The 27,827-nt window shown below is 40.8% G+C and overlaps 2 protein-coding genes across 4 annotated transcripts in view; one reads left to right on the plus strand and one right to left on the minus strand.

Moving 5' to 3' along the window:
- LOC125279410 (HLA class II histocompatibility antigen, DP alpha 1 chain-like) overlaps positions 1–20,036 on the minus strand; it is a 36,323-nt gene extending 16,287 nt beyond the window's left edge. Inside the window, exon 1 of one of the 2 annotated variants that reach the window (XM_048209077.1) lies at positions 19,938–20,036. Coding sequence is in view for 1 of the 2 variants with exons in the window: in XM_048209076.1 (XP_048065033.1) it covers positions 19,938–20,022 (85 nt within the window). In the remaining variant the exon portion in view is untranslated. The remainder of the gene's footprint in view (positions 1–19,937) is intronic. The other variant, XM_048209076.1, reaches the window with a different exon arrangement.
- Positions 20,037–23,178: 3,142 nt separating this feature from the next.
- Positions 23,179–27,225, plus strand: LOC125279409 (rano class II histocompatibility antigen, A beta chain-like). 2 transcript variants are annotated; one of them, XM_048209075.1, is made up of 5 exons: positions 23,179–23,308; positions 23,598–23,867; positions 24,247–24,528; positions 24,610–24,723; positions 27,204–27,225. In XM_048209075.1, exons 1-5 carry the CDS (start codon positions 23,239–23,241, stop codon positions 27,206–27,208), a joined length of 741 nt encoding a protein of 246 aa, XP_048065032.1. In that variant the 5' UTR covers positions 23,179–23,238; the 3' UTR covers positions 27,209–27,225. The 2 variants fall into 2 exon arrangements, with proteins under 2 accessions (XP_048065032.1, XP_048065031.1); XM_048209074.1 differs by lacking the exon at positions 27,204–27,225 and adding an exon at positions 24,870–25,459.
- The last annotated feature ends 602 nt before the right edge of the window (positions 27,226–27,827 follow it).

Raw genomic sequence — 27,827 nt, forward strand, 5'->3', positions numbered from 1 at the left:
TTTCCCCTCCGTGTGACGAATTGGGGAGGAATCTGCGTTCTACGAGGACGCAGGAGGTAAGCCAGGTCCATTTTTCTTTTTCTATATAGACCTTGCTTTGCCTGTATAGCTTCCCGTGCATATAGTTGTCATCCGTTCATGTTTTATGGGGTTATTTGGGCAAATAACTGTATGTTAGGCTGACTGTTACAGGCAGGCCATTTATGGCCGCTTTGTTGTTTAGCGTTGATGTAGTTTCTCGGCTGATACTGTGTATAGCTAGAACTAGCTTTCGCTATTGTCAGTTATGTGTTGGCCGTTTTTTCAGCCACCTAATGCTGTCGCTCGCGCTGCTTTCTCCGTGTGTTTGGGAATTTGTAGCCCGAGTGTAGCGTGGTCTACATACAGTCCTTAGCTAGCGGCTAGGCTAGAACTAGGTTAGGTGTATGTTTGTTTACATGCCCCTGTCATGACTATTCCCCTGTGGTTGTATAGTTCCTAGTTCTGGCCTCATTCTGAGGAAGTTGCTGGCCGTTTTTTGCCCATATTTCCCCTTCATATGTTTATGCAGGCGTGTTATGTGAGCGTGTTTGTGCTGCCACAGGTTACACCTGTTCTCTATGTTAGCAGGCTTTTCCAGCCTCTATATATGAATATGGTGTTATTGTTGTACTCCCCGGTTAGGGTTTGTGTTTCACTGAGTGCATCACCTGTTGGATCGCACACTCAGGATGAGTGTTGGGAATTTTGTTTACCCGACTTCTCCCGGTCGTTTGCACCACAGCATCTGGGGTTCGTTGCTGTTTGATTGTTGGCTATTTGTTTTTAGCCTCTCTGTATGCAGCTTGTTTGGATACAGCGCTGTTGGGCTACGATGCTGGTTACGCTCACGTTGTTTAGCATGATTAACATTGCCTGCTGGAATGTGTATGCCTAGGCTCAGGTTGTGTAGCTAGTTCCCTTAAAATTGTCATTTTAAGTTATACTGGCCCTTCCTTGTAGCTAGGGCCCTGTCATGACCATGGGCTGGTGCCACATGGTTCTTTAAGTAGCAGGCCTTTCCAGGCTTCTCTTATAGCTTCCTGTTGGCCCAGCTACGCTGGTCGTGTACGGGCATCATTCCATGATGAAGTCATACGTTACTGTTGTTGCCAGATGTTTATGGAAGCCATTGGCCCCCGTTGAGGCCTCCTTTCATGTCTTATCTAGCATGTTGGCACAGCTTGTATGGGTTTCTGTATGTCTCATACCCCTTGGGTGTTGTATAAACGCACTAGCTATTGCCGCGCGCTGTTAACACTCTGAGGTCTGAAAACGCGCCGGCGCGTTTTGCAGGTTTTTTTTCACATTGCAGCAAAACAGACTTAAAATACTCTGTCATTTTTTGTCATAGAGACATAAGTAATATATCAATTGAAACTATAGAATATCTTCTTTTATTTGTATACACTCAGAGTAAAAACACAATGTTGTGCTTTTTGTAAAATAAAGAAAACTAACATGATGCGTGATTTCTCCTCTCCCTCTGAACGAAGTCCAATCTGATAGTTCTCAGAAAATGAACTGTAACTTAGTGAATACTAATCACAGAAAAATTAAACTTATGTCTAAAAAAACGTTAAGATGTCAGGTTTTAAATCATGTAAGTCAAATCGAAAACAAACCTTCTGTGTTTATGTAATCTGTATGAAAAGAGAGCCATGTCAGAAGTCCGTGATTCAGCTCATTATCCGCTAATGCGGCCACGCCCACGGAGCCAGCGCTATTCAGACGCAAATTCAGAGGCAATACATGCATTCATCGTCTCAATCGTGTATTTATTGTCTTGAAAAGTGTTTATCTGGATGTAAAAGTCATGGTTAGGGAGCTCTAGAAGACATGCAGTTAGTTCCTGTTTTCTTTTCTTCTATAGATGAATTTTAGATGAGTTTTTGTTTCTTTAGCGCCCTCCGGCTGCAGTATGAATTGGAAACTCAATTCATGGAATAGCCTCTTCTTCTTTTAGATGAATTTGTGGACTAAAAATGCACAGAGCGCCCTCCAACTTCAAGGATGAATTGAAAACACCAGCGCTCATAGTAATGACAATGAATATTAAATAAATATAACTCCTCTGTATAGAAAATTGACATAAGCATATGAGAATCCAATATTTCTCCAAATGTGCATGCTTTTAAACTAAAAGCCTATATTCAGACTCTTTGCATCACAGAAATACATTATATTTTAAAGTATAATATAAAACCATTACTTTATATTGTAATAATATTTTTCTGTATGTTTCATATATCATGATGAGCTTGAGACATCACAGAAGGTTTTTTTCACAGCCTACCTGACTGAAATGCCTCATCAATATGCAAGTCATTTCAGCTCATTACTATCCAATTCTTTTGTCTTCTCAGGTGAGAATGGCCCAATATTCAGTGGTGATTCACGCCTCCTCGCATACTGTGTTTCTTGGCAAAAAGTGTCTTACAAAAACTAAATCTCTCTATTGTTTTATATGAAGGAGTAGGCAGCATAATTTTTACATAATTTTGAAGCAAAAACTCTAGTTTACAACCTCCAATACCCAGAAGTCTTGTAAACACAGATTTATTATACTTTTTTTGGCCTTATTTCAGTGACTTAAGTTTTTTGTTTTTTCAATAACCACGCATAAATGTTATTCCTTCAAAAACACAAACATGTACATACATGTTCCTCACATATTATTGTAGCCTAGTTTGTGCTGAATACAGTGTAATGACACTTTTTCCATAAATATGTTTATGAACAACTGAAAAAAGCACAAATGTCAGGGCATGTCAAAACTTCTCCAGGCCCCAAATCAGCCTCAGACTCCAGAGGGTTAAGGTTACAGGCCATCTCAGGTCTTCCTTTGTTAGCATGTCGGAGTTTAGCTTGGTACTCCTCTCGCTGAGAGTAAAAGATGTTGTTACTGAGTATTTTGTGTGTTTATTCCCTTTAGCTCTAGTCGAGCTAAAATATTTTCTCTGTCTATTTAACAGGTTCTATTTTTGCTCCTAGAACTTTAGTGGCCGCTGCCTGATGTCGCGTGTGACGGGTAGGCCGTAAAGGCCTCCTGTGGAGCATGCTGACCTTTGACAGCAAATAACACTGCCACGAGCTGATGCCACGTGCCTGCTGGGATTATAGGCCCACATGGCCTTTCCTTAGCGCATGATGGCGTATGTTGTACTCCTCTTGCTTAAAGAGTAGAAAGGTACTTCACCGAGTGCACTGCTCGTTGGTTTGTGTTGGACGGGCTGTCTCGTGGGCACTTGCAGCTGTTATGTTCTGGCGTTTGCTCCTCCTTGATATGCAATAGGGTGTGGCCCTACAGGCCATCCTGGGCTACCGCCGTCTGCATTCAGTTCTAGTTCTCTGGTGAACTCTGGTTATGTTGTAGGCCCTTTCCCGGCCTCCATGACTATGTGCCCGCTTTACGGTCTGTCTGTTAGGTTGAGCTTTGTTTTGCTTATCTCCCTAAGCTGGTATGGTTGTAGACTTCTATGAAGTCTCCCGTTAGACTGGCCCCCCAGGCTGGTTTGTGCTCCCCTTGGTCAGGGGTCTTTAGCGCACAGCCTCCTCAGCACCTTGTTAACGGCTGAGTAGATCCTTGGTTGAGTGGTTGTACTCCCCTCATACGAGGGTCCATAGCGTTTAGCTGAGTTCCGCTCTCCAGGATGCCCATCTCTGCGTGTGGGTTTGAGTTGCTTACTGCCTTTTCGCAGTCGCTCTTTCCTGCTCTCCTCTCTGGAGTTTGCGCTTGGAGATTCTGTATATAAGACAAGGTTGGCTAGGCCAGATTTAGCTTCGCTGGATCTGGCTAGGCCTCCTTGGTGGCAGCGGGATGGATTTTTCCCCCCGAGTGACTGGCCGAGGTTCCTTTGGTTCCTTGGCCACATTCCCTTAAAGGGACCACCCCCTCTCGGGCTGTTGGTTCCAGATGCTCGAGCAGCCTTGGTAGGCTTTTTTCGGAAGGCCTCTTTTAGGCTCAGCTTGGGTTGTTGGCTGTAGGGAATGCTGTCACTGACAGCCTTGGAGTTCTGCCCCCGGTTTTTCCCTGGAACTGCCGGATGTGTGTCCAGACATTTGGACTGGCATTCTCCTCTAGCATGGCGGCGTGGGTATATCGTTCCCCATAGCGCAGTCAGCGCAGAGTAGAAGTTCCCTTTCGAAAGGGAACGTCTCAGGTTACGTATGTAACCATGGTTCCCTGAGAACAGGGAACGAGACTCTGCGCTTTCATGCCATGCTGCGGGATGCCTGCTACAGTCGCTCAAAGACAAGAAGATGTCGGCTGTTTCCCCAGGCGCTCCCTTTATATGTCACGGTTCGCCGTTTGACGTGATAGGCTGTCGCCGGCCAATAGGATTGGAGTGTGGTGATTTTTGGCATTTCGAGCACGGGTTACGGAGGACGTTCCCCATAGCGCAGTCAGCGCAGAGTCTCATTCCCTGTTATCAGGGAACCATGGTTACATACGTAACCTGAGAGGTTTTCTGGGTTGGATTATCCTTGGTCTCTGATACCCGCTGCAGCCCTGTGCCACCCTGCTCGTCACCACTCTGCACGCCACCATCTCTGCATGTCACAGTCTCTGCCTCGACTGTCCATTTGGCGTGAGGTTATTGTACAGCGAATTCTGTCAGTAAATATTGTTAAACTTGCACTTGGATCCTCTGTCTGTGTTCATTTCTGAGCAGCAACACTTTCCAGAGCTCTTCAATCGATCAATCAAATTATTTCCAAAAGCAAGTTAAGTCTCATTTATTTACTTTAAAATAAATGGAGTTTCAACAGAAGTAGACAGACATTTATGGCGTTATTATACTGTCAAATGTCGAGAGCACATTATTGTGACGCGAGAGCACATCAATGTAATGCGTGAGCGCAAATTTCCTTTGCTCTCACACAAAACTGGATGCGCGCTCTCAAACATACAGTGCTTTTGTAAGCTTCTGCGCACTTCACACTACAACGAACTATAATTAAGTGCAAGTGCCTAGGAACTTTCCCAAGAAGGAGTAATAACACACACAAAAATAAAATATCCGAAGCGCTAAATCACTTCACTTTAAAACACGTATATGTATATAGCCGGCATTTATTTAACAATAAACCAAAATCCAAAAATTACTTTTTTTCTTCCGTTACAATGTATTTAGTTGAAACCACAGTATCCCTTGCAACTCAGAAATCAATGTCCTTTTAGTATAGAAGCAAATGTCCTTTTAGTATAGAACCAAATGTCCTTTTAGTATAGAACCAAATGTCCTTTTAAAAGTAGAATCAGATGTCCTTTTAAAAGTAGAATCAGAGCTCTGATGAAAATAATAAACCCCAAAAATATTAAATAAAATGTTCTACCCGGGTAGTGTGTTTTTTTTCAAGTGTAATGAGATCTCAAGCGCTTATCTGTGAGATGAAATGAAAACACGTCGAATGGAAATGGAAGTTCCTGCTGATAGAGACTTCTTGCACACTATACTCCTTCGCTGCACCTATGGGATTCACCGCCGTCTGTCCGATGGCGGTGAATCCAATGGCGAATCATATCAAATCATGCATACAAAAAACCAACCTGCATAACAGGGCAACATTCAATTACTCTATCAAAATCATTTCCAATTTCTTCCAGATCTGGAAACAACATTACTAAAAAACATATTCATAATTGTACAGCTGTTTACAATTTGAAAAGGTTACATATTTCTCTCTGTCATTACACGTTAACTCAGACTAGTTTATTACATCGTAACCTAGATTACATGGCTCGTAATAGCATCTCAGATTCATGTGACTCAAATTACTCTCCAGTTGGTTTTTACTCGAATAAAACACATCAAAATATTGAAATATCAAGATCATAGTATTACCACAAAATAGTATTTTGCAAAAGCAATACTTAACTGCGTCACGCTAGCAGAGTGAACACTCTGCAAACTCACCGGAGAAAACAGAAAACAATCCACAAATCCTCGCCAGCAGTAAAACGCCTCTTCCCTCGTGACACCGTTCAAAAGATGATTTCTGTGTAGAAACTAGAGCTCTAAAACTTTATGTTTTTAAAATTAACTCAGTGTGTTTTTTTTGTTTAGAACTCTGTTCACTCCCATTCGGTCGCGTTCTTTTTCCCTTCTCCCTACTGAGAACTATATTGGTTTCACCTCTCTGCAGTGCCACTACTGCCATCTGCTGGGCAATAATGATATGCAGTTAAAAGACATAACTGAAAATAACCTAATTATTAGATAAAACCTACTCTGCTTTTAGGTTCATTTTAAGTAGGTTACACTTTCTTATGAACTGCCTCTCCTCTCGCACAGATTTTGCGTGTGCATACTCAAACTGTGTCCTGCGCGTTTGCGAATCTCTCCGTGCTCTTGCAGAAATTAATTTACTTCTGGATTAAACGCTGTCAAAAGTTATCAACCAATCAGAAGAGGTGACTGATCCATGAAAATGCTACATGTACTCTTATTGGCTGAGAGTGAACTGCACCTGGAATTCTTTTGACAAAGATGGATATTTAATTTCTTTACAATTTAATAATATTAATCAAATGTAACCTAGTCTAACTGCATCACATTACTGTCACGGATCCCTTGTCTTCCTGAACTCCAATTCCCAAGATCCTCCTGTTCTCCACACCTGCACACCTGCACTCACTTCCCTCGTCATGTTAAGTGTTCCTCTCGTCCAGTCCTTCCAAAAACACGGGCAGCCTGGCCAGTCTGCCAAGCTCCGTCCTCCTCCTCATACCCCTCCAGCGAACTTCCTGCCTGTTCCACACTGGACCCACACTCCTCCGCTGGGTCCAGAAGGCGGAGGAAAAGAAAGCCCAAAAACTCTCCAGTCTCCGCTGAGCCCTCTCCAGTCTCCGCTGAGCCCGCTCCCGTCCCTACGGGAATTCTAATTGTATTTGAGGGAATGGCCGAGCCCTCTGCTCCAGCCGCCGCCGCCGAGCCCTCAGCTCCAGCCGCCGCCACTCCAACCACAAACTTTGAACTGTTTTTCTCCTCTCCTCCAAAGACTGTGTTCCTTCCCTGCCTCCCTCTCCCGCCTCCTCCCACTAATGTCCACACTGCACCTCCTCCTCAAGCCACCTCACCCAGGACTCCACCTCGGCCCGTTGGTCCAGATGCTCCCCCTTGGCTCCAACCTCCCTCATCTCCACCGTGGCCCATCAGTCCACCAGTTCCGCCAGGCTCCATCCTCCCCCCGGTTCCGCATTAGTCGTTCGTCGGCCTTCCCTCACATCAGGACTGCACTCCTCGGTTTTCACCTCGTCCCTTCGTCCCTCACGCTCCGTTGGCTTCCTCACTCCCTCCTGCGTCCCTTTGGTCGGCTGTCGCTCTGGCTCCTCTGCGGCCTTCTGGAGCCCCGCCTGCGCCTCGGTCGGCCGAGCCTGCGGCATCGCCCTGTCCCGCCGGATCCTCACCGCCACCTGGGCTCGTCGGCAATTCGGCTTCGGCTCCTGACCCGCCATGGCCGCCTTCGGCTCCTGACCCGCCATGGCTTTTGAGCCCACCCTGGAGACCTTCGGCTCCTGACCCGCCATGGCTTTTGAGCCCGCCCTGGAGACCTCCACTCCAGTCTGCTCATCCCCCTGCTCCGGCTTGAGGTCTCCAGGGCTCCCACCCCCCTCCCGGTTGTTCCATCTACGGCGCGAGGACGCGCCTACCGGGAGGGGGAGGTACTGTCACGGATCCCTTGTCTTCCTGAACTCCAATTCCCAAGATCCTCCTGTTCTCCACACCTGCACTCACTTCCCTCGTCATCTCCCCATCATCACGGATCACCTGCACCTGGACTCTATTGTTAGCACTCCCTTTATATGGCACTCACTCCCATCACTCCTTGTCTGTTCTTAATGTTGTAATGTGCGTTTATGCTTCGGCTCTGTGTTGTTTCATTAAAATACCCATCATTGTGGATTTCCGTATCTGCCTCATCTCTATTGCATACAGCACCGTGACAATTACAGGTCAAACTCCAATTTAATCTAAACAAATAAACAAAAAAAGTTTCTTAAAGTTATTGTGGTCGTACGTTTTGTGTAGGCTACTTGTTGAAATTTATATAAAAAAGAGGTAACATTTTAAAATAAGGTTTTTATTTGTTAACATTATTAATGTATTATCTAACATGAACTAACAATATTACTGTAATTATTTATTTTTGTTAACGTTAGTTAAAATGCAGCTGTTTGTTGTTTTTTTACTTCACAGTGCATTAACTAATGTTAACAAATACAACTTTTGATTTTAATAATGTATTAGTAAATTATAAATCATCATTACCTAAATATTTAAAATGTGGAGATCAAATATACCACCTATAGTGAATTTCTTTTGAGGTCTGGTAAAACATGACATACAACAATACTTTAGCTATAAGCTATTAGGTATGCACGGTTAATCAAAAGAACGCAATCTTATTCCTAAATGACGATTCGGCTATGTCTATTAAACCTTTGAAATGATGTTCATACTGGAATATTTAAACCTGCATTTGCATTGCTGCTGAAAGCAGTGGTCATGTAAGCTATATGTTTTAAACAGCTTCACAAAGTGTTTTCAACAACACACTATTGCTTCTTCTGTGTTGCAAACATTAAATAATAATGCAAGTATCGCAATAACAATTTATAGTCTGAATATACACTGATTTCAGCAATTAAAATGAGTAAATAACCTTTGAAACTAGTGTTATCTCTGTATTTAAAAAAAAAAAATTTAGATACTACTTATAGTACATTTGAACCCATAGTCTACTACAAGTGGTAATTAAATATATTTTTTAAACACAGAGATAGTATATTAAAAGCACATTTTAGTTCATATTTCATGCTGTCTCAAAATAGCACAGTTGAGTACACTTAAATGTTCTTAAGATGATCTTAAGAAGTACTAAAGATGAATTTTTAGTATATTAAGTACAAAATTAGTGCATGAAAATAGAGCACTTTAAGTATATTATCGAAATGTACTTTTTTTCACCTAGGCCCCCTCCCCTCTCCCCCCGCTGGCCTGCACACATATGCTCTTAAAACCCGGCCGATGCACTCTTACGTCATATGCGATGCAACTTTTTGAACGAAAGAAAACAGGAAGAAATGCACAGATACTGCCTAATATATTTATCATTTATGCGGTGCATCGATGCACTTGCACGTATCAGAGGATTATTACAGCAGCTGACGTTAATTGAGGAATTTAAAGCTTTACTCGCACTACAATTTCTGTTCATCAATAAGGTGAGAATCAGACCTGTTATAAACCCAAATACGCTCGAATAAAAGGGTTAGTTCACCCAAAAATGAAAATTCTGTCGTTAATTACTCACCCTCGTGCCGTTTTATACCCGTAAGACCTTCACTGATCGGAACACAAAAATCTGATGGCTCGAGGCCTGCATAGCTAGCAGTGACATTTCCTCTCTCAAGAGGAAATCAAATCAGTTTATGTGAGTACAGTGGTTCAATATTAATATTATAAAGCGACAAGAATATTTTTGGTGCGCCAAAAAAATAAATAAATAACAACTTATTTATTGATGGCCGATTTCAAAACACTGCTTCATGAAGCTTCGGAGCATAATGAATCAGTGTGTCGAATCATGATTCGGATCGCGTGTCAAACCGCCAAACTGCTGAAATCACGTGACTTTTGCGCTCCAAACCGCTGTTTCGATACGCTGATTCATAATGCTCCGAAGCTTCCTGAAGCAGTGTTTTGAAATCGGCCATCATTAATTCGTTATTTTGGTTTTTTTTGGTGCACCAAAAATATTCTTGTCGCTTTATAATATTAAAGGTGCCATAGAATTGAAAATTGAATTTACCTTGGCATAATTGAATAACAAGAGTTCAGTACATGGAAATGACATACAGTGAGTCTCAAACACCATTGTTTCCTCCTACTTATGTAAATCTCATTTGTTTAAAAGACCTCCGAAGAACAGGCGAATCTCAACATAAAGCAACAGTCGGGATCATTAATATGTACGCCCCCAATATTTGCGTATGCCAGCCCATGTTCAAGGCATTACACAAGGGCAGGACATCTGGATGTGCACAGCAGAATCATCAGACTAAGCAAGCAAGCAAGGACAATAGCGAAAAATGGCAGATGGAGCAACATTAACTGACATGATCCATGATAACATGATATTTTTAGTGATATTTGTAAGTTGTCTTTCTAAATGTTTCGTTAGCATGTTGCTAATGTACTGTTAAATGTGGTTAAAGTTACCATTGTTTCTTACTGTATTCATGGAGACAAGAGCCATTGTTACTTTCATTATTAAACACTTGCATTTTCATTCTTTATAAATCTCTCCAACAGTGTGTAATGTTAGCTTTAGCCACGGAGCACTATCAAACTCACTCAGAATCAAATGTAAACATCCAAATAAATACTAAACTCACATGATACCGATGCATGCATGCAGCATGCATGATCAACATTTTGTAAAGATCCATTTGAGAGCTCGGGGGCAGGGAGCGCAAGGATTTAAAGGGGCAGCAGCCTGAATCAGCGCATTTATAATGATGCCACAAAATAGGCAGTTAAAAAATTTATTTAAAAAAATCTATGGGGTATTTTGAGCTGAAACTTCACAGACACGATATCTGGCGATATCCCAATTCGTTGGTCACTACTGACGTACGTCTCCGTTCCCTCCTTCAGGGAATGAGGGTTACATACATAACCGAGACGTTTCTAAGCTTTAAAATTATACCTATTTTGTGTTATTCCACGTTAGAAAACAAGCATGGATGGTTCAGGTGAAGCAGTTGATTCTGTTGCCTTCCGGAATTCTAGTTCCCTCGAGCGTGTCTGCTGACAGTGCATGTGATCATGCAGATGCACCGAAACACAGCTGGGTGTAGGGAAACCAAAAGTTTCTAAAAGGCCGATAAAGGCCAAAAGTGTTGGCACTACATTTAAATGTCTTGCTACATTGCAACATAATAAAATGATTCTCATACTGCAGTTATATTTCTGTGAATTGAATTAATCTTATTCACTTGTTCATAGTTTATGTATTATGTTTGAATTTATTTCGTTGAATTTTATGTATACAAATTAGCCTAATCTGTCCGTGTTGACTTCCAAACTCAATGCCTCATATTATTATTATCTTTTTATTATTATCATTATTATTATTACTGCAAAATAAAGATATAAAATGTTTATGATATACAGCTTTGTATACAGTATACAAAACAGTATGTTCAATGTCACCAAAATACACAAGCAAAAAATAATTCCTCAAATTATTGTCACAAGGGAAACATATTCGGGTGACACCTGTTATGTTCCCTATATGAAAAATAATTAAATAAATAAATATGAATAAAACCATATATTGCTATTATTACCTTCTTTAATATTTTTCACATGCAAGATGCAAGGGTGAAATATAACATTCTTATCATAATGATCATATAATTTCAGAAAGCACTAATGTAATCAATCAGTCAATTAAGTTAATAAATGGTGTTATAAATTGGGGAGATAATGACATAATGTTGTCACCTGAATTTCTATTCTTGCTGCCACATTCCAACAATGGATCCAAAAATATCCTAGGGATATTTGCTCATACAGTATGTGCTCATAAAGTGTATATGCACTATAAATAACTAAGGGTAGGTTTAGGGATGGGGTAGGTGTTGTGGTTAATAAAAAATGAGTTTTGCTAAATGGAAATAGGACAAATGGTGTAAAAAGTCCACACATTGCATTTAAATGAACACACATTTTTATTGGTAATGACAGTCATACATAATTTCATGACGACAGATGTAACACGACACTCATTATTTTTACGCCAACTAGAGGGCACGGCACATGACTTTAAAACGTAAATATAGGTCGTAATAAGGTGCTTAAAAATCAACCTATAGGGTCTGGGTTTTTTGGAGGACAGTCTGGAATTTAAATGTATTTGTTGTGGTATTTTAATCTTAAGGTGGACAAGCCTCTGGAACTACTGGGCTTGAATTTAGTGGGGAAAGTCACCAAGGACCAACCACGGAAATTATTATATTTGTGTCCTTGTTGACTATTACACAAAATGGTCCGAGGCCTATGCAATTCCCAATAAATCTGTAGCAGTTGTCTCGCGTTGCATCATTCATTTTTTCTACCGTTTGGGGCACCAAAGAGAATACTTACTGACCAAGGCACTGAGTTTGTGATTTATTTATTTTTGTATGGGCGGACATGCAGTAGTTTAACCTAATTTATGTCCTCATTTGCCCAAACTAATTTAAATGCTATTACAACAGCTGTGAATGATGAATGCAGACTATTTTGAAAAACACACAGAACATGAACAAAAATCCCAAATAAAAATAATAAAATACACCCAAACTATAAATAAAAACATAGAGCCTACAGCGAAAAATAAAATAAAAGCATTCAAGACATTTACACGAAGTATTATTAAAAAAATATGCTATACTAGCATAACATTTTGCTAACATATATTTCAGACGATCAAAGAAAGATACCATATAATCACAGAGGTAAAAATATTAACAAAAGCACTTAAAGTAGACTGTAGTTAATGTTACTTAACCAATCTGATGCAGCTGTTGAACCTTATTGCTATAAAACTGATGAGAAACACAGAGAAATGTCGACGCTGTCCTCTCCAGCAGCTTGAATGTTTTCCCGGTTGCCATGGCAAGCTTAATATCAAAGCACAGGCCTAAAGTGTAAGCAGACGTTTAGTTGTTTAGTTCTCTCCTCCATCGTTACCATTAAACAGGGCTTTCATGTGAGCGGCTGCGGGCGCTGTAGCTCCTCTGCGTTAGCGCGATCTCTACTGGATTGCAAAAGCAAAAATGCATCATAGACAAATGTCCTAATATTATTGTATACAGACACAGCCGGCGACTCTGGTGAGATAGAATGTGCAAGATAATGTCTATATAGCAATAATAAATGTATGTGTATTTTCTTCATAATTTCTCCAGTACCGATAGCAGAACCGTTAACATCAAAGCTTACTGATACACCGGTCTTTCAAAATTTAGCCCCGGGGTCAATTTAATACCGGGTTTCGGTACCCATCCCTACTAATAAACTCCCCCTTTCCGCCCCTTTACGTTTCCGCCCCCACAAACCTCCCACTCCTCTAACACACCATGTGTCGTTGAGTTGCCGCGGGACCCTCTACGGAGGTTCCCCACGTCACTTTCGGTGCTCCGGATGAGGATTAGATGTTGATCGCTGCATCTGAGAGTGGGCTTTTGGACTGAGGATGAGGAAGCCGAATTTCCGCCCTTTGGGGTGGTCGTTCAGGCTGAATCGGATTCAGAGTTGACAGCCATGCTTGCCCGGGCCACCACCGGCAATGGGCTCTAGTGGAACCCTCCACCCTGTTCCGAGCACTCGCGGTTGGATGATTGGTTTCTAGGTGTGGGCCGTGGTTCTCAGCCACGTGCCGCCCCAGTGCCATTCTTCCCAGAGGTGTAAGAGGAGTTTCAGAAGACCTGGACGGCAACTTTTACTGCCAGAAACCATTCTTCTGCCTCCTCCACTCTCACTACCCTTGATGGTGAGGCTGCCAAGGGTTATGTGGACATTCCACAGGTGGAGCGTGCGATTCCTGGTGGAATCATCCGCGCCTCCCGTCCAAGGCAAGTAAGACAATGGCAGCTTTGGCTGCTAAGGCTTACTCTGCCGCTGGACAGGCGGCCTCCACCCTGCATGCCATGGGCATCTTGCAGGTCCATCAGGCAAAAACTCTGAAAGAGCTGCACGAGTGTAGTTCTGACCCAGGGCTACTGCAAGAACTGTGCACAGCAACTGACCTCACTCTCCGGGCGACGAAAGTCACGGTGCGTGCCCTGGTTCAGACGATGTCCACCCTGGTGGTCTATGAACAACATCTCTGGTTGGACCTGGCTGAAATGAAGGACGGCATCAAAGTTTGCTTTCTCGACTCCCCATTTCCCAGGCCGGCCTCTTCGGCAACACTGTCGAGGACTTTGCCCAGCAGTTCTCGGCAGTGCAGAAGCAGACGGAGGCCATAAAACACCCGATGTGATGTTGCCAACGTTCGGCCGCTGGCTGTACTTGTCATCTCGCGTCAAAATCATAGATGGTGCCCTTGCCCCGCTCAGGGAAGTTTGCATGATGACTGATGACTTGATGACTGGCTCATACTGGCCCAGTCGTGAGATCAGTTGTGCAAACTTGGACTTGGTGCTCAGGCAACTCAGCCAGTTGTGGCTTCAGGTCAACTGGGAAAAAAGCAAACTCTCCCCTGTGCAGAGCATCTCTTTTCTTGGTGTGGAGCTGGACTCGATCAATATGACGGCGCATCTCACCAACGAGTGCGCACAGTCAGTGCTGAACTGCCTGAATACGTTCTTGCAGAAAACAGCAGTCCCAGTGAAGCAATTTCAGAGGCTCCTGGGGTATATGGCATCTGCAGCCATGGTCCCGAGGTGGGCATGGCACTACGGCACACTCCATGTGATCATCACAACGTGTTGTCGCTGTACATTCAGCCCGTGGTCTGACCTTGTTTTTATATGGGCCGGAGTGCCCCTAGTACAAGTGTCTAGGCATGTTGTTGTCACAACAGATGCCTCCACCACCGGCTGGGGTGCCATATGCAGTGGGCATGCTGTGTCAGGCTCCTGGACAGGACCCCAATGACAGTGGCATATCAACTGCCTCGAGTTGCTAGCAGTACTCCTTGCCCTGCGCTGGATTCGACCATTGGTGCATGACAAGCATATACTCATCCGGATGGACATCACATCGACCGTAACGTACATCAACCACCAGGGTGGTCTACGCTCCCGTCGCATGTCGCAACTCGGCCACCATCTCCTCCTCTGGAGTCAGTGCCGACTCAGGTCACTGCGCGCCATTTATATCCCGGGTGAGCTCAATCATGCAGCCAACACGCTCTCACGACAGCTCACATTCCCGGGGGAATGGAGACTCCACCCCCAGGTGGTCCAGCTGATTTGGAGCCAATTCAGGGATGCACAGGTAGACCTCTTTGCCTCCCACGAATCCGCTCAGTGCCAGTTGTTTTACTCCCTGACCGAGTGGACCCTCGGCACGGATGCACTGGCACACAGCTGGCCCTGGGGCCTACGCAAATATGCGTTTCCCCCAGTGAACCTTGTCGCACAGACACTGTGGAAGGTCAGGGAGGACGAGGAGCAGGTCTTGCTAGTTGTGCTGTACTGGCCCAACCGGACCTGGTTCCCAGAGGTGATGCTCCTCGCGACAGCCCCTCCCTGGCGGATTTCCCTGAGGACTGACCTGCTTTCTCAGGGATGGGGAACCATATGGGACCCACATCCCTACCTCTGAAACCTCCACGTGTGGATTTAAGTGGCCTTCCGCTAGTGGTAGTTGACACTACCACTTTGGCTAGAGCCTCCTCTACGAGATGCGATTATGCCATGAAGTGGAGTCTGTTCGTTGAGTGGTGTTCTTCCCGCCGGGAAGACCCCTGAAAATGCCTGGTCAGTTCTGTGCTTTCCTTTCTTCAAGATGGCTTTGAGCGGAGGCTGTCCCCCTCCACCTCCACCATTGCAGCACATCACAATGTGTTCAGTGCCAGGTCAATGGGGAAGCACGCCCTGACCATCAGGTTCCTCAGAGGTGCCAGAAGGTTAGGAACGAGGGAACGAGGCCTCGCCTCGTTCCCTCTTGGGACCTCTCTGTTGCCCTGGCGGGCCTACAGAGAGCTCCCTTCGAGCCCCTTGAGGCAGTCGAGCTGAAACATCTGTCGTTAAAGACAGTGCTCCTGACTGCGCTCACTTCTTTCTAGAGGGTCGGGGACCTGCAAGCATTTTCAGTCAGCGAATCATGCCTAGAATTCGGGCCGGCTTCTTCTCACATTATTCTGAGACCCCGGCTTGGATATGTGCCCAAAGTTCCCACCACTCCCTTCCAGGACCAGGTGGTGAACTTGCAAGCGCTGCCCCTGGAGGAGGCAGACCCAGCCCTAGCATTGCTGTGTCCCGTTTGCACCCTGCGTGTTTATGTGGACTGCACGCAGAGCTTCAGAAGCTCTAAGCAGCTCTTTGTTTGCTTTGGAGGTCAGCAAAAGGGAAAGGCTGTATCCAAACAGAAGTTGGCCCACTGGATAGTGGATACCATCACCTTGGCATACCAGTCCCAAGGCGAGCCGTGCCCTCTCGGGTTGAGAGCTCACTCCACTCAGGGTGTTGCTTCCTCCTGGGCGTTGGCGCACGGCACCTCTGTGGCAAACATCTGCAGAGCTGCAGGCTGGGTGACACCAAACACATTTGCGAGATTTTATAATCTCTGAGTGGACCGGTGTCCTCCCGTGTGCCACGGGTCTTTGCTTGCTTGTGCCATTTCCCTCAGACGAGGGAATGTGAGCACTTTTCCTGCTCCTCAGTTCAGTTCCCCAGATGGTGAACCCTGTGGAGCTCCTCCTGCATCTTGTGGCAGTCAGAGCAAACGTGGGAGTTGAGTCCCAAAGTACTCTTCCCCTGGAATAAGGAACAGCAGCTTTGACCATCCCCTGAGTAATGACCTGTTCAATCCATCCCTCTGGTATGGAAGACTTCCTCGGGCCTACTCCGGACGCTGGAAGGTTACATCATCTCCGGTAGCACTTGCATTGGGCTTGCCAGCATCTGCTTCCCCAACATTCGTAATGTGGTTCAGTTGCTATGGTGTTTTCCATTGGGACTCCATAACGTCAGTATCGACGTAACATTGAACGTGACTCATTGAATGGGAACGTCTAGGTTACTATTGTAACCCCCTTTCCCTGAAGGAGGGAACAGAGACGTTACGTCCCCTTGCCATAGCCTTGAGTCACCTCTGAATGGCCGGGGCCATTTTCTTGGCTCCTCAGCAAAATATGAATAGAAGTGAGTATGCCAGTCCTGGCCAATTCCCATTGGTTTGTTTTGTACCACTTGAAGGTGATTGGGCTCCCAAGCGAGACCCCATTACATCAGTATCGACATAACATCTCCGTTCCCTCCTATCCTACAATAGTAACCTAGACAATGCTAAGGGAGTATTGTGAATTATTGTGAATAAAACACAGCTACTGACCAATCAGAATTAAGGACAGGAACTAACCATTTTACAAAATGTTATAAAGGTGTTATTTTATTAACATACGGTGTTGTCTCCAGGCAACATGCTCTATTTTAGTTTGTTTTTAATAAAATAAGGCACCAATTGATTGATCAAATGTATCTCAGGACAGAATAACTCAAATACTAATCAATAAAAGTGCAAAAAAGACCAAAACATGACCAACAGGGGTCCATTTTGTGTCCTGTTTAAGCACATGTGCACATGTCACATGACTCCATATTTTCTCCAATGAAAAGTGCTTTTTTCTTTTTTTTTCTAAGTGGGTGTAATTTATAGCTTATGGTGCGATTTATTATTTGTTCAAAATAGCCTGTATGGGCAGATCACATGATGTAGTATTGTTTACAGGATGTCTTTTTTTCTGTTAACATGTTGGGCTGTGTGTCTATTAATTTTTCTTAAATGCATCAACTGAATGCCTAATGTTAGTTTGATATCTTGTATTACATGAGAATATAAATGATTTTTCTCTAGGCTACCTGATGTAGTAGATTTAATGTTGGTGCAGTTTGGGTCACGGTGTTTGTCAAACGTGTCAGGTTGAGTCCGAATTAAATTAGTGTTGCTGTTGAATGACAGGTCAGGCGTTCTGTTAATTACTGTGGGAGCGGGGCGAGTCAGTTAGGGTGGTTATATGTCTTACACTGTGATTTTATCTCTAAGTCATTCATTCACTGTGTAACTTGCACACTAGTGATGCGCGGGTCGGCTTTTTTTCCAACTCGCGGGTCCCGCTTTTATGACATTATTTGGCCCGCCCCAGCCCGCCCCGCACCACTGTATCTATTTTTACAACCCGCCCCGCCCCGCACCTGCACCCGCGCCCATTTAATAGACATACTAGGCATTGTAATATAAATTAAAACAGCCTTTATTTCAGTCTGAAAGTGCTTGGAAACATCGCCCTGTAAACTGGCAACAACATACGATTATGAATATGAACCACAAATCAGTAATAACAAGATAGGCCTAATGATAAACATTGATAAACAAGTGATATAAACAGACCAAACTTCATACTACTAAACATCATACTAATAAAGTATACTACAGAAAAGCAGTTGAGCCCAGAATATGAACACAGTTCGTTTAATTTCACGTTGTGTTTTCCTCCCATATAAAACCGCTATAAAGAAAAAGCTTAATGTCGTTTAATGTAGCCTAAGTCAGAGATCAAAGATCAAATTCTGCACAAAACAATTATTCTGTATAGTATGCTTTATTTGTATGGTATTTAGTAAGTTTGGTTTGTTAATAACACTGCCTTAGTAAATTAAGCCACATTAAGCTCTTTCACATTAAGCATTTTATATATCCCTTTCAGATTTGTAGGACAACCGTTTACAGCCTACGCTACACAACCACTGAACTTTTGTTTTATTTAACACACGGAAATGATCATTTACCGTTTTTATGTTCACTGTGCAAAAAAAGAATGGCATCCACTGTACCGGGGTTTATTTCGCCTAGACTCCAGCACTTGGCCAGCAGAGCTGAATGTGCGCTCGCGGCCGGGATACAGAGAATCATTTTTGACACATTGGCAAGCACAGGAAAGGCGATTGACTGCGACTACAGGAAGCTTAGAATGTCCTCTCCGTCCCAGAAGAACTGGTCCTCAATGTAGCATTTTATTTTGTTTTATTTCTCCGTTTTTGTTGTCGTGGCTGGCGGCGGGAGCTGCTTGGCGCATCGCTTTCGTGACGCCAAAGGTTTGGGGACATCACGCAAGTTATGTTAGGGCCTTCGTATTGTAACCTTATAAAAAATAAAATGTAAAAAAAAATGTAAATAGATATTCCCAAATATTTAATATATGCTATAGGGAATTGCTCGCAACATACATGATTTTTTTTAATGACCCGCCCCAACCCGCCCCGCAAATAAAGTGACAATTTCTTAACCCGCCCCAACCCGACCCGTGGGTTATCCGTGGGTTATGAGACGACCCGCGCATCACTACCGCACACCTCTTGCATTTCGTTTAGTCACACCACAAGGTGTCACTGTGGCCTCAAAGCTTTGTCAATGCCACTCTGAGCTCAATTATTATATCTGAGGTAAAAGACATCACCCCTCATCACCATATGGACAAAGAAATTGAATTGTTGATATAAATAAATGTGAAAATAAATAAATTTAGACATACATGTAGAATACATGTACAAATAAATAAATGAAAAATAAATGTGGAAAAAAAAACAATTATACATAAAGAAATAAAAGTATGAAAAAATATATATATATTTTTTACATTTCTTTGTATATTTATTTATCTATTTATTTATTTATTTATAATTTAGGCACACCTGGCATTACATAATTAAGGCCATGACTTCACATCACATTCCCACAAGTTAATATGTCATGGCCACAACAAAACTAAGTGGATCGAACTTCTCTTACTGGGCACCATAGATTTAAAATGTATATCTTGCACTGGTATTACATTGCTTTTGAATTAACAGATTGTTGTAATTGTTAAACTAAAGGAATATCATTCCCTATTGCATTTTACTGATTGAGTCTAATGTTCTCATTACATATTTATACTGAGAGTTTTGAAAAGTACCACTTCCTTGTGGATAATACCAAAGTGATTAAAAAATAAACAAACCAAATATTCTGATTACATTAGCCTACATATTAATCTGTCTTTAAACAATGACTGCCTGAAGGAAACATTCAAATCCACAAGCATTTTATAAATGGCTGACTGATCATTTTTAACAACACAAGTTTGCAATTTTACCACTTTAATAATACAATAATACAAATTAATACAAGCAATTAATTTTAAAAACTTACATGCAGCACCATTTGTGAGAACAATGGTAAGGGTGAGAATGGTTCTGTGTAGCTCCATCTTGATAGATGAGAGATGAACAAACATCAGAGAAATATTTAACTGAGGTGAAAAAAAGTGTATATTTTTCCTCTCAGGGTGTTTATCCACTCAGAGATTGACTAGACACTGTGACGCTGCTGTATCTAGGAAGAATAAAAGTTTTTCCTCTTTTTCCAGCAGTCAAGCTGCTGGCTAATCTTATCTTATGATTCTTTAAATCTGCAAGGGTAAGTACAAAACTATGGAAGTAAATTAATGCCAAATGTTTTTGAAATAAAAAGCTTGTTGAATTGCACTAATTGAAACTAATTATTTTTAAGGCTTGCATTTTTATGGGCTGAAATTCAACATGGTCGTAGGTCAGTCAAGCTTGCATCAGCTGACTCTCAGGTGAGTTACGTCTGCCTATAGGAATACGACGGCTATCACAGCATCTATATATAAGCTCCTCAGTATTATCAGCAGCTATTGCATTTCTCAGGAGCAAATTACCCTCCTCCATCCCCAGCTCCTCCTCTCTTCAGTCAGTATTGTCCTTATTATTCCCCCTGAATCAGACTAATTCTCGAAATATGTGTACGTTAAATAATGACATTTAATGATATCAGCATATGCTGGTCCTGTTCTGTTTACCCTAGGGGGTTTATTGCTGCTCTCCCTGCTCTTATCCATGCTAGGCTGCATGGATGCACAGGAAGTTCTTGCCCAGAACAGAACCATACCGCCAATACAAACTCTTTGCATTATCTATCATATTTGACGATAGTGGATTACTAAGTAAAGACTTGTTTGTAAAGTATCTTCTTTTTTGCGTGTTCCTGCGCAAGCAACCCGTTACAGAGATTCATGTCGCAGTGTCATCAGCTTCCGTATAATTTAACAGGAGTGTCTGTGAGAGTGCTTAAACTTGCGGTACACCCAAGTTATGGACGGCTTCACAGTTGGTCCCGTTCTCTGCTCCCTCTGTATAAAGTTTATTCCAGTTAATATAATTTATTCATCATGCTAGTAAGATCAAATTAAGTCATCATTTTCTAATGTGTAAAAAGCATTAAAATAATTAATAAAAGGTTCTAAGATTGTTTTATCTTTGTAGCCAGTATGACGTTTAGTTTCCCCAAACACAAAAACATTTTATGTATCTATTAATCGACATTAATAATCATTATTACAATATCAAGAGAATTAATTGAAAAAATGACTCTGTAAAGAGTTCATGTTAATTGTATAATTTGAGTAACATTAAAGGGCACCTATTATGCAAAATTCACTTTTACATGGTGTTTGACCATAAATGTGTGTTGGCAGTGTGTGAGCAAAACCACCCTAGAATGAGAAAAATCCACCCAGTGGTTTTTTTACAATCTCAATAATTCATAAGCACTGTCTCAGAACGCCCTGTTCTAAGATTGCTCTCACTGTGACGTAGAATTGTGCTAAGCCCCACCCACGTGGTTTGATTGACAATCTGGTTTTGGCATAGACCCCGCCGTCGGTGATCTGTCAACCATCCTCCATTGTTTCAACGACAGCCGGTAATGTCTCCTAAGAAACATAAGTGTTCTGTTGTGGGATGTAATAATGAACATAGTAGTTTTCACTTACTTCCGACATCAGAGCCACTGAAAACGCAGTGGATGGATTTTATTTACGAAGGAAAGGCGCCACTCAAAATTCCAAAATACGTTTATGTTTGCGCAAATAATTTTTTGACTGACTGTTTTGAGAACGAGGGTCAATTCAAAGCAGGTCTTGCTTCAAAGTTAATCCTCAAGTGTGGATCGTTGCTACTGTTCGCGATCCAACGTCACCTCCAGAAGAAGTAAGTGTATTTAATGTTTTTTGAGCAAATAGTCATTTCAGTCGATGTCAGCCAATTCAATAACAAATGCGTCTAAAGTTGTTGTCGTCGTCGTAGAATGTCTGTGTATATAATTTAAACCTTGTTTGTATAGTGTGTATCTAACGTACTTAGCAAACGTTATCACAGTATTTGTGTTTGTAGTTTCAAAAAATTGCGCGAACGTTATCACAGTGTGTGTGTGTGTGTGTGTGTGTGTGTGTGTGTGTGTGTAGGTGTTGCACATCCATAATTGCAAAGGGGACGCGATTAAAACTCTATAAGTACATAACTGTATCAAATAACCATTCAGAGACGTCCTGCTCCATTCTCAATTGTGTTTCTTCTGCCAGAGTCTCTTCATCATCTGGGTCTGATTCCGGTTCAAACAAGTACGGCTGAATGCCATACAAAACAGCGGGTCTCTCATTCTCAGCCATTCTGCTTCTACCGACTGTTTATTGCCATAGGTATGCAAGTTACGCCCTCATCCAAAGGCAGGGCGGGGATATGCAGCTCATTTATATTTAAGGTGGTACACACCAAAACAGCTCTTTTTAAAACAGGCCCCAAAAATGACATTTTCAAATGGTTATAATAAATTAACTGTGGGGTATTTTGTGCTGAAACTTCACAAATACATTCTGGGGACACCCAAGACCAATATTACATCTTGTAAAAAGGGGCATAATTGGTGCCCTTTAAACAGTCTGTGTAAATAAACATTTATGCTATTTCAGGTGCAGCATCTGTTCCACCTTTACATTGTAAAGATGGCTTTTGTTAATGCCAAAATTTTATTGGTAACAGTCTATATAGTGTTCTGATGGACTTAAGTAATTGGTTAAAATTAAGTATTTGACAAACGACAACACAGATAATCATAAAAAATGCACTTAATGGTACATAGGACTAGGAGGCAAAGCTGTTTTTAAATCTTCTTAGTTACCAAATTTTGTATTCCAAAAGTTTGTCTCTTGCCCTGCAACCTAGTTTTTTTTTTTGTTTGTTTTTTTTTTGTAACATCATTACCATTGATGCATGTTAATCTGTTGCTAGGGTCAGACAGTATTTTATCTAACTGTCTTACTGGTGTGTCATAATTTATTTTGTATTAAACTACATAGCTTGTAGTTAATTAGTTAAGATATGCTGTGATTTGACATTTGAAAATTGATTTTTATTCTTATTTTACATGTATACACAGATGTTTCATGGAATGTTAAGTCATGAATATTTATTTTAGTAAAGGGATATTGCTAAAACTGTTAGCTGGGCAGTGTGTGTTGAATAATGAAAGCAGGAGACTGCCTAGCAACACTTGACACTGTAGTAACTGGTTTGACAGTCCTCTTAGATTTCTACCTCATGGACATGAACAAAGCACTGGCAGCATTCAGCTAGGATTCAGAGAAGAGAAAATGTCACTGCTAAAGCACTTGAGTTGTCATCTCATATTTACACTACCTGTATTCATTGGAGCAGAAAGTGGTAAGCAAAATGAGACATACTGAAGTAATATAATTAAATATAAACAAAACTTGCTTTATTAACAGTAGTAGTAGTAGAAGTTAAATTATTTAAATTTTGCTGCAACATTTTCTTAAGATGTGTGACTTGCTCTGATGGTCCTTTGAGGGTTATCTATAGTATTTATTACTTTAAAAGAAAAAAAAAAACAGTAATGCATTTGGCTGATGCATCAATGTTCTCGTTTTTCTTTCTTGTTGACATTTATCTGACAAAACTGTGATATTTCTGCCTCTACATTCTTTTTCAGCTAATGAATATTACTTAACCCGTTGGGCCAGATGCATGTACAGTTCCCCTGATCTCAGTGACATGGTGTATATTGACAACTTTTATTTCAATAAATATCTATACACACAGTTCAACAGCACTCTGGGAAGGTTTGTGGGGTTTAGTGAGTATGGAATGAAAAATGCAGAGTTCTGGAACAATAGCACCTTTCTGCAACACGAGAGAGCTAATGTTGATATATGGAGATTCAATATTAGAACCAAGGAGTCAGCTGTCCGTGTTAAAGCAGGTAAGTGGCTTAAGACTCTTTTCTGATCTTCACTGTTATTTGTGGAATTTAATATTTATGTTATTTTTACATTAGCATATATTTTAATTATTTACGGGAAAAGGTTGTAATGCCACCATGAATTGTATAAGTTTTAAACTCTAGCATTTTGAAATGTAAGAACTGAATCTGAAAAACTTATTGTGAGAAAAACAAAACACACACACACACACACACCTACACACACACACACACACACACACACACACACACACACACACATTTCTAGGGTTTTGTAAAATCACCCCTCACCCCCACTTGTCATACACATTCACATACATTCACAATGCATTGATGCATTAAAAACTATGTATTTAGGATGTTTCTCTCCTTGATTCAGTGAAACCGAAGGTCATTCTCAGTTTAGTGAACCAGGCTGGTGGCAGACATCCATCCATGTTGATGTGTAGTGCATATGAATTTTATCCTCAACACATCAAAGTGTCCTGGCTGAGAGATGGTAAACTGATGACCTCTGAAGTGACTGCCACAATGGAGATGGCTGATGGAGACTGGTACTACCAGATTCACTCTGAGCTGGAGTACACCCCCAAATCTGGAGAAAAAATCTCCTGTATGGTGGAGCATGCCAGTTCAACTCAACCAATGATCTATGACTGGGGTAAGAGTAGATACACACCTAGTGTCATATTATAACAACGCTTGTGCACAACTTAATTTGACACACTAGTTCAACCTACAGATCCCTCTATTCCTGAATCTGAGAAGAATAAAATCGCCATTGGTGCTTCTGGTCTGGTGCTGGGAATTATCATAGCAGCTGCTGGTCTTGTTTACTACAAGAAGAAATTAGCAGGTCAGTGGAGATAAGAATAATTCAGAAGGCTCTTAATCTATTTACATCATTCCTGTACATACATGTAACTAGGCAATTTTCTTCATCTTTTTTTTTTCTTCTTTCTTTTTTTTTTTTTTTTTTTTTTTTTTTTTTTTTTTTGACAGGGAGGATCCTGGTACCTAATTAATGATGTTAAGTTTCTCATTAAAGTTTGATAACTCGGCTGTCAAACTCAGTAACTTGAATAAGAGTTATACAAATTAAAGAATTTATCCTTTATAACATCACTATCACATAATCCTAATGTCTACAATTCTTTAACTGTTTTATTTCTAAATTTAAAACATGAAAAACAAACATGATATATCAAATCCAATACTTTTCCCACATGTGAACATTGTATGAATATTAAGTCATATTTGAGCAACTTTTTTTATTTTTTATTTTTTTAACCTTCATTCAGAGACTCTTATTTTGATATTCATTTCATTAGGTTGTTCCAGTTTTCTTGTTTGCTGCATTTAGTTCCTGTTTCCTTGGTTTTATTGTTTTTTGAAATTTGTTTTATAGTAACTGATTGTTAACTGATTAACACCTGTTCCTTGTTTAGTTCTTCATTTAGTCTGTGTATTTATAGGTCTCTGTTTCAGTTGTTATTTTTCTGTTATTGTCTATGGTTAGTGTTGGTTTGCTTTTTTTCTGTGTGCTCCAGAGTTCCTTGTTTTGTTTAATAAAGACCAACTGTAACAGGCAATGATGTAAATAATGTTAAATACAGAGATGGAGATTATTGTATAATAGAGATAATTGTTCTTGCTCTATATACTATAATATACTTAGAAGCAAAGAGTTTGATGAAATGGAAACAAGACAAAGACCTAACTAAAACATATCTGATGAGCATATTTTACTCTTATTTTACTTTATATTTTACATATATATATATATATATATATATTTTTTTTTTTTTTTTTTTTTAAATAGTCACACTGTGACTGACATAGGAAATGAATGGGAAAAATGATAAAAAATATGACAACTCAGAAAATCTTTTGTTGGTACAAACTACAAATCAGACACTGTGCAGAAAAAAAAGTGCACAGCAATGAAGGGGTGACACTCTAAAATGCCAAGAGTGCAAAATAGACACACCAACCCCACCTCCCTCCCCCCACACACATCTATATGAACTAGCACGACTATAACACAAAGCAAGTTTATGCAAATGTGTAAAATAAAATCAGTAATTCAGCCACAATGCAGTAAAAAAAAATGAACAGAAAGAAAGAGGTTACACACAAAAACAAAAACAAAGTACAAAACAGAAACACACATTCATTCACTTACAGACACACACACACACACACAAATGGTAACACACCATTATACACACACAAATGAACCGGTTTGGCTATAACAATAGGGTAAAATTGAGCCGAAACTCAAATAAAAGGTTGATATCAGATCAGACCCAGATTTATTAACCTGTAATAAAACATACCCATTCATTTTTGTTATTTTTTTAATTGACTTTTGATGTTATGTGTGACAAAATGCCCTCCTCTGTGTTCAGGTTTGACTATAGTAAAATTAATGCAAAAACCTAACCCTAACCCACCAAATGGCACTAATCTACCTTCAAAAAAATTTATTTTAAATGTCTTGTCTCTATTTTAACATGGAATACCGCTTTAATTGAAAAATAATAATAAAAATATATTAGATTTTTTTTTTTTTTTTTTTTATTAGTTTCAATGGGGGAAAATTTTATAAATGTTTCATAGTATCATAAAATACCCTCAAAATTTTATATAATAATCAAAACATATTATTGAACAAAAATATATTACATTGGTTTTTCTGAAAAACAAAAAAGTTACTTTTAAAGGCTTTGGTCACTTTTGACCGTAAAGAAGGCAAGTGTGACTCCTAAACGAAGAGGGCCAGAACATTGTGCAAGTTTACTGCAACAATGGAGCCGCAAACTTCACATACTTTTGAAAATACAGCGTTTAGATGATCCTGGTAAGCGCTCATTGTCACAGTTGTAAATATGACAGTGTTCTTCTTCTGCGAGGAAGTTTGGCGTCACAGCATTTGATTCAAAACAATGCTTCATGAAGCATCAGAGCACAGTGAATCAGTGTATTGAATCTGCTGTTTGGAGCGCCAAAGTCACATGATTTCAGCCGTTGGCAGTTTGACACGCGATCTGAATCATGATTCAACACACTGATTCATTTGTGCTCCGATGCTTCATGAAGCATTGTTTTGAAATCGGCCATCACTGAATAAGTCGTTATTTTGTTATTTTTGGCGCTCCAAAAATATTCTTGTCGCTTTATATTATTAATATTGAACCACTGTACTCACATGAACCGATTTAAATATGTTTTTAGTACCTTTAGGAACTTGAGAAAGGAAGTGACATTGCTTCCTATGGAAGCCTCACGGAGCCATCGGATTTCAATTAAAATATCTTAATTTGTGTTCCGAAGATTAACGAAGGTCTTACGGGTGTGGAACGGCATGAGGGTAAGTAATAAATGACAGAATTTTCATTTTTGGGTGAACTAACCCTTTAAATTATCATTAGCTGTGTCTTTTTAAATAGAGGAGGACAGTTATAGTGTAATTGTAATTGTAATGTTATATAATTGCAAAAACATTGGTCAAAAGAACAAATGAAGTGGTAAACCTTGTGATTTGTAATGTTATTTTTTTATTTTATTTTATTTTTTTTTTATTGCATTTTTTCATTTTTTACAACAGACAAAAGTATGAAAACATACCAATTCACCCACCCTCCCCCCTCCCCTTCCACCCAACGTAGCCCAGCGGTCTCTGTACAATGGGGTACATAATGCATGGAAATATTAACAGAAGAACAAAGCCACAGGAATCATAAAACTGGAATGAAAAGAAAGAGAAAAGGAAAAAAAACAAAACAAAAAAAAACAAAACAAAAAAACCCCGGAAAAATAGGGGAAAATACAATATTAAGGTATTCATTCTGAGTCCTGATCGTTACTTTGTGCAATATACTTGGTTCCCTTTCGATACTTCACTCGTACTGCGTATGGGGAAAGGTCTCCTTTTTCCCCGTTACTGAAGCCTTTTTC

The sequence above is a fragment of the Megalobrama amblycephala genome, linkage group LG12, assembly GCF_018812025.1.
Source record: "Megalobrama amblycephala isolate DHTTF-2021 linkage group LG12, ASM1881202v1, whole genome shotgun sequence".
Classification (NCBI taxonomy): domain Eukaryota; kingdom Metazoa; phylum Chordata; class Actinopteri; order Cypriniformes; family Xenocyprididae; genus Megalobrama; species Megalobrama amblycephala.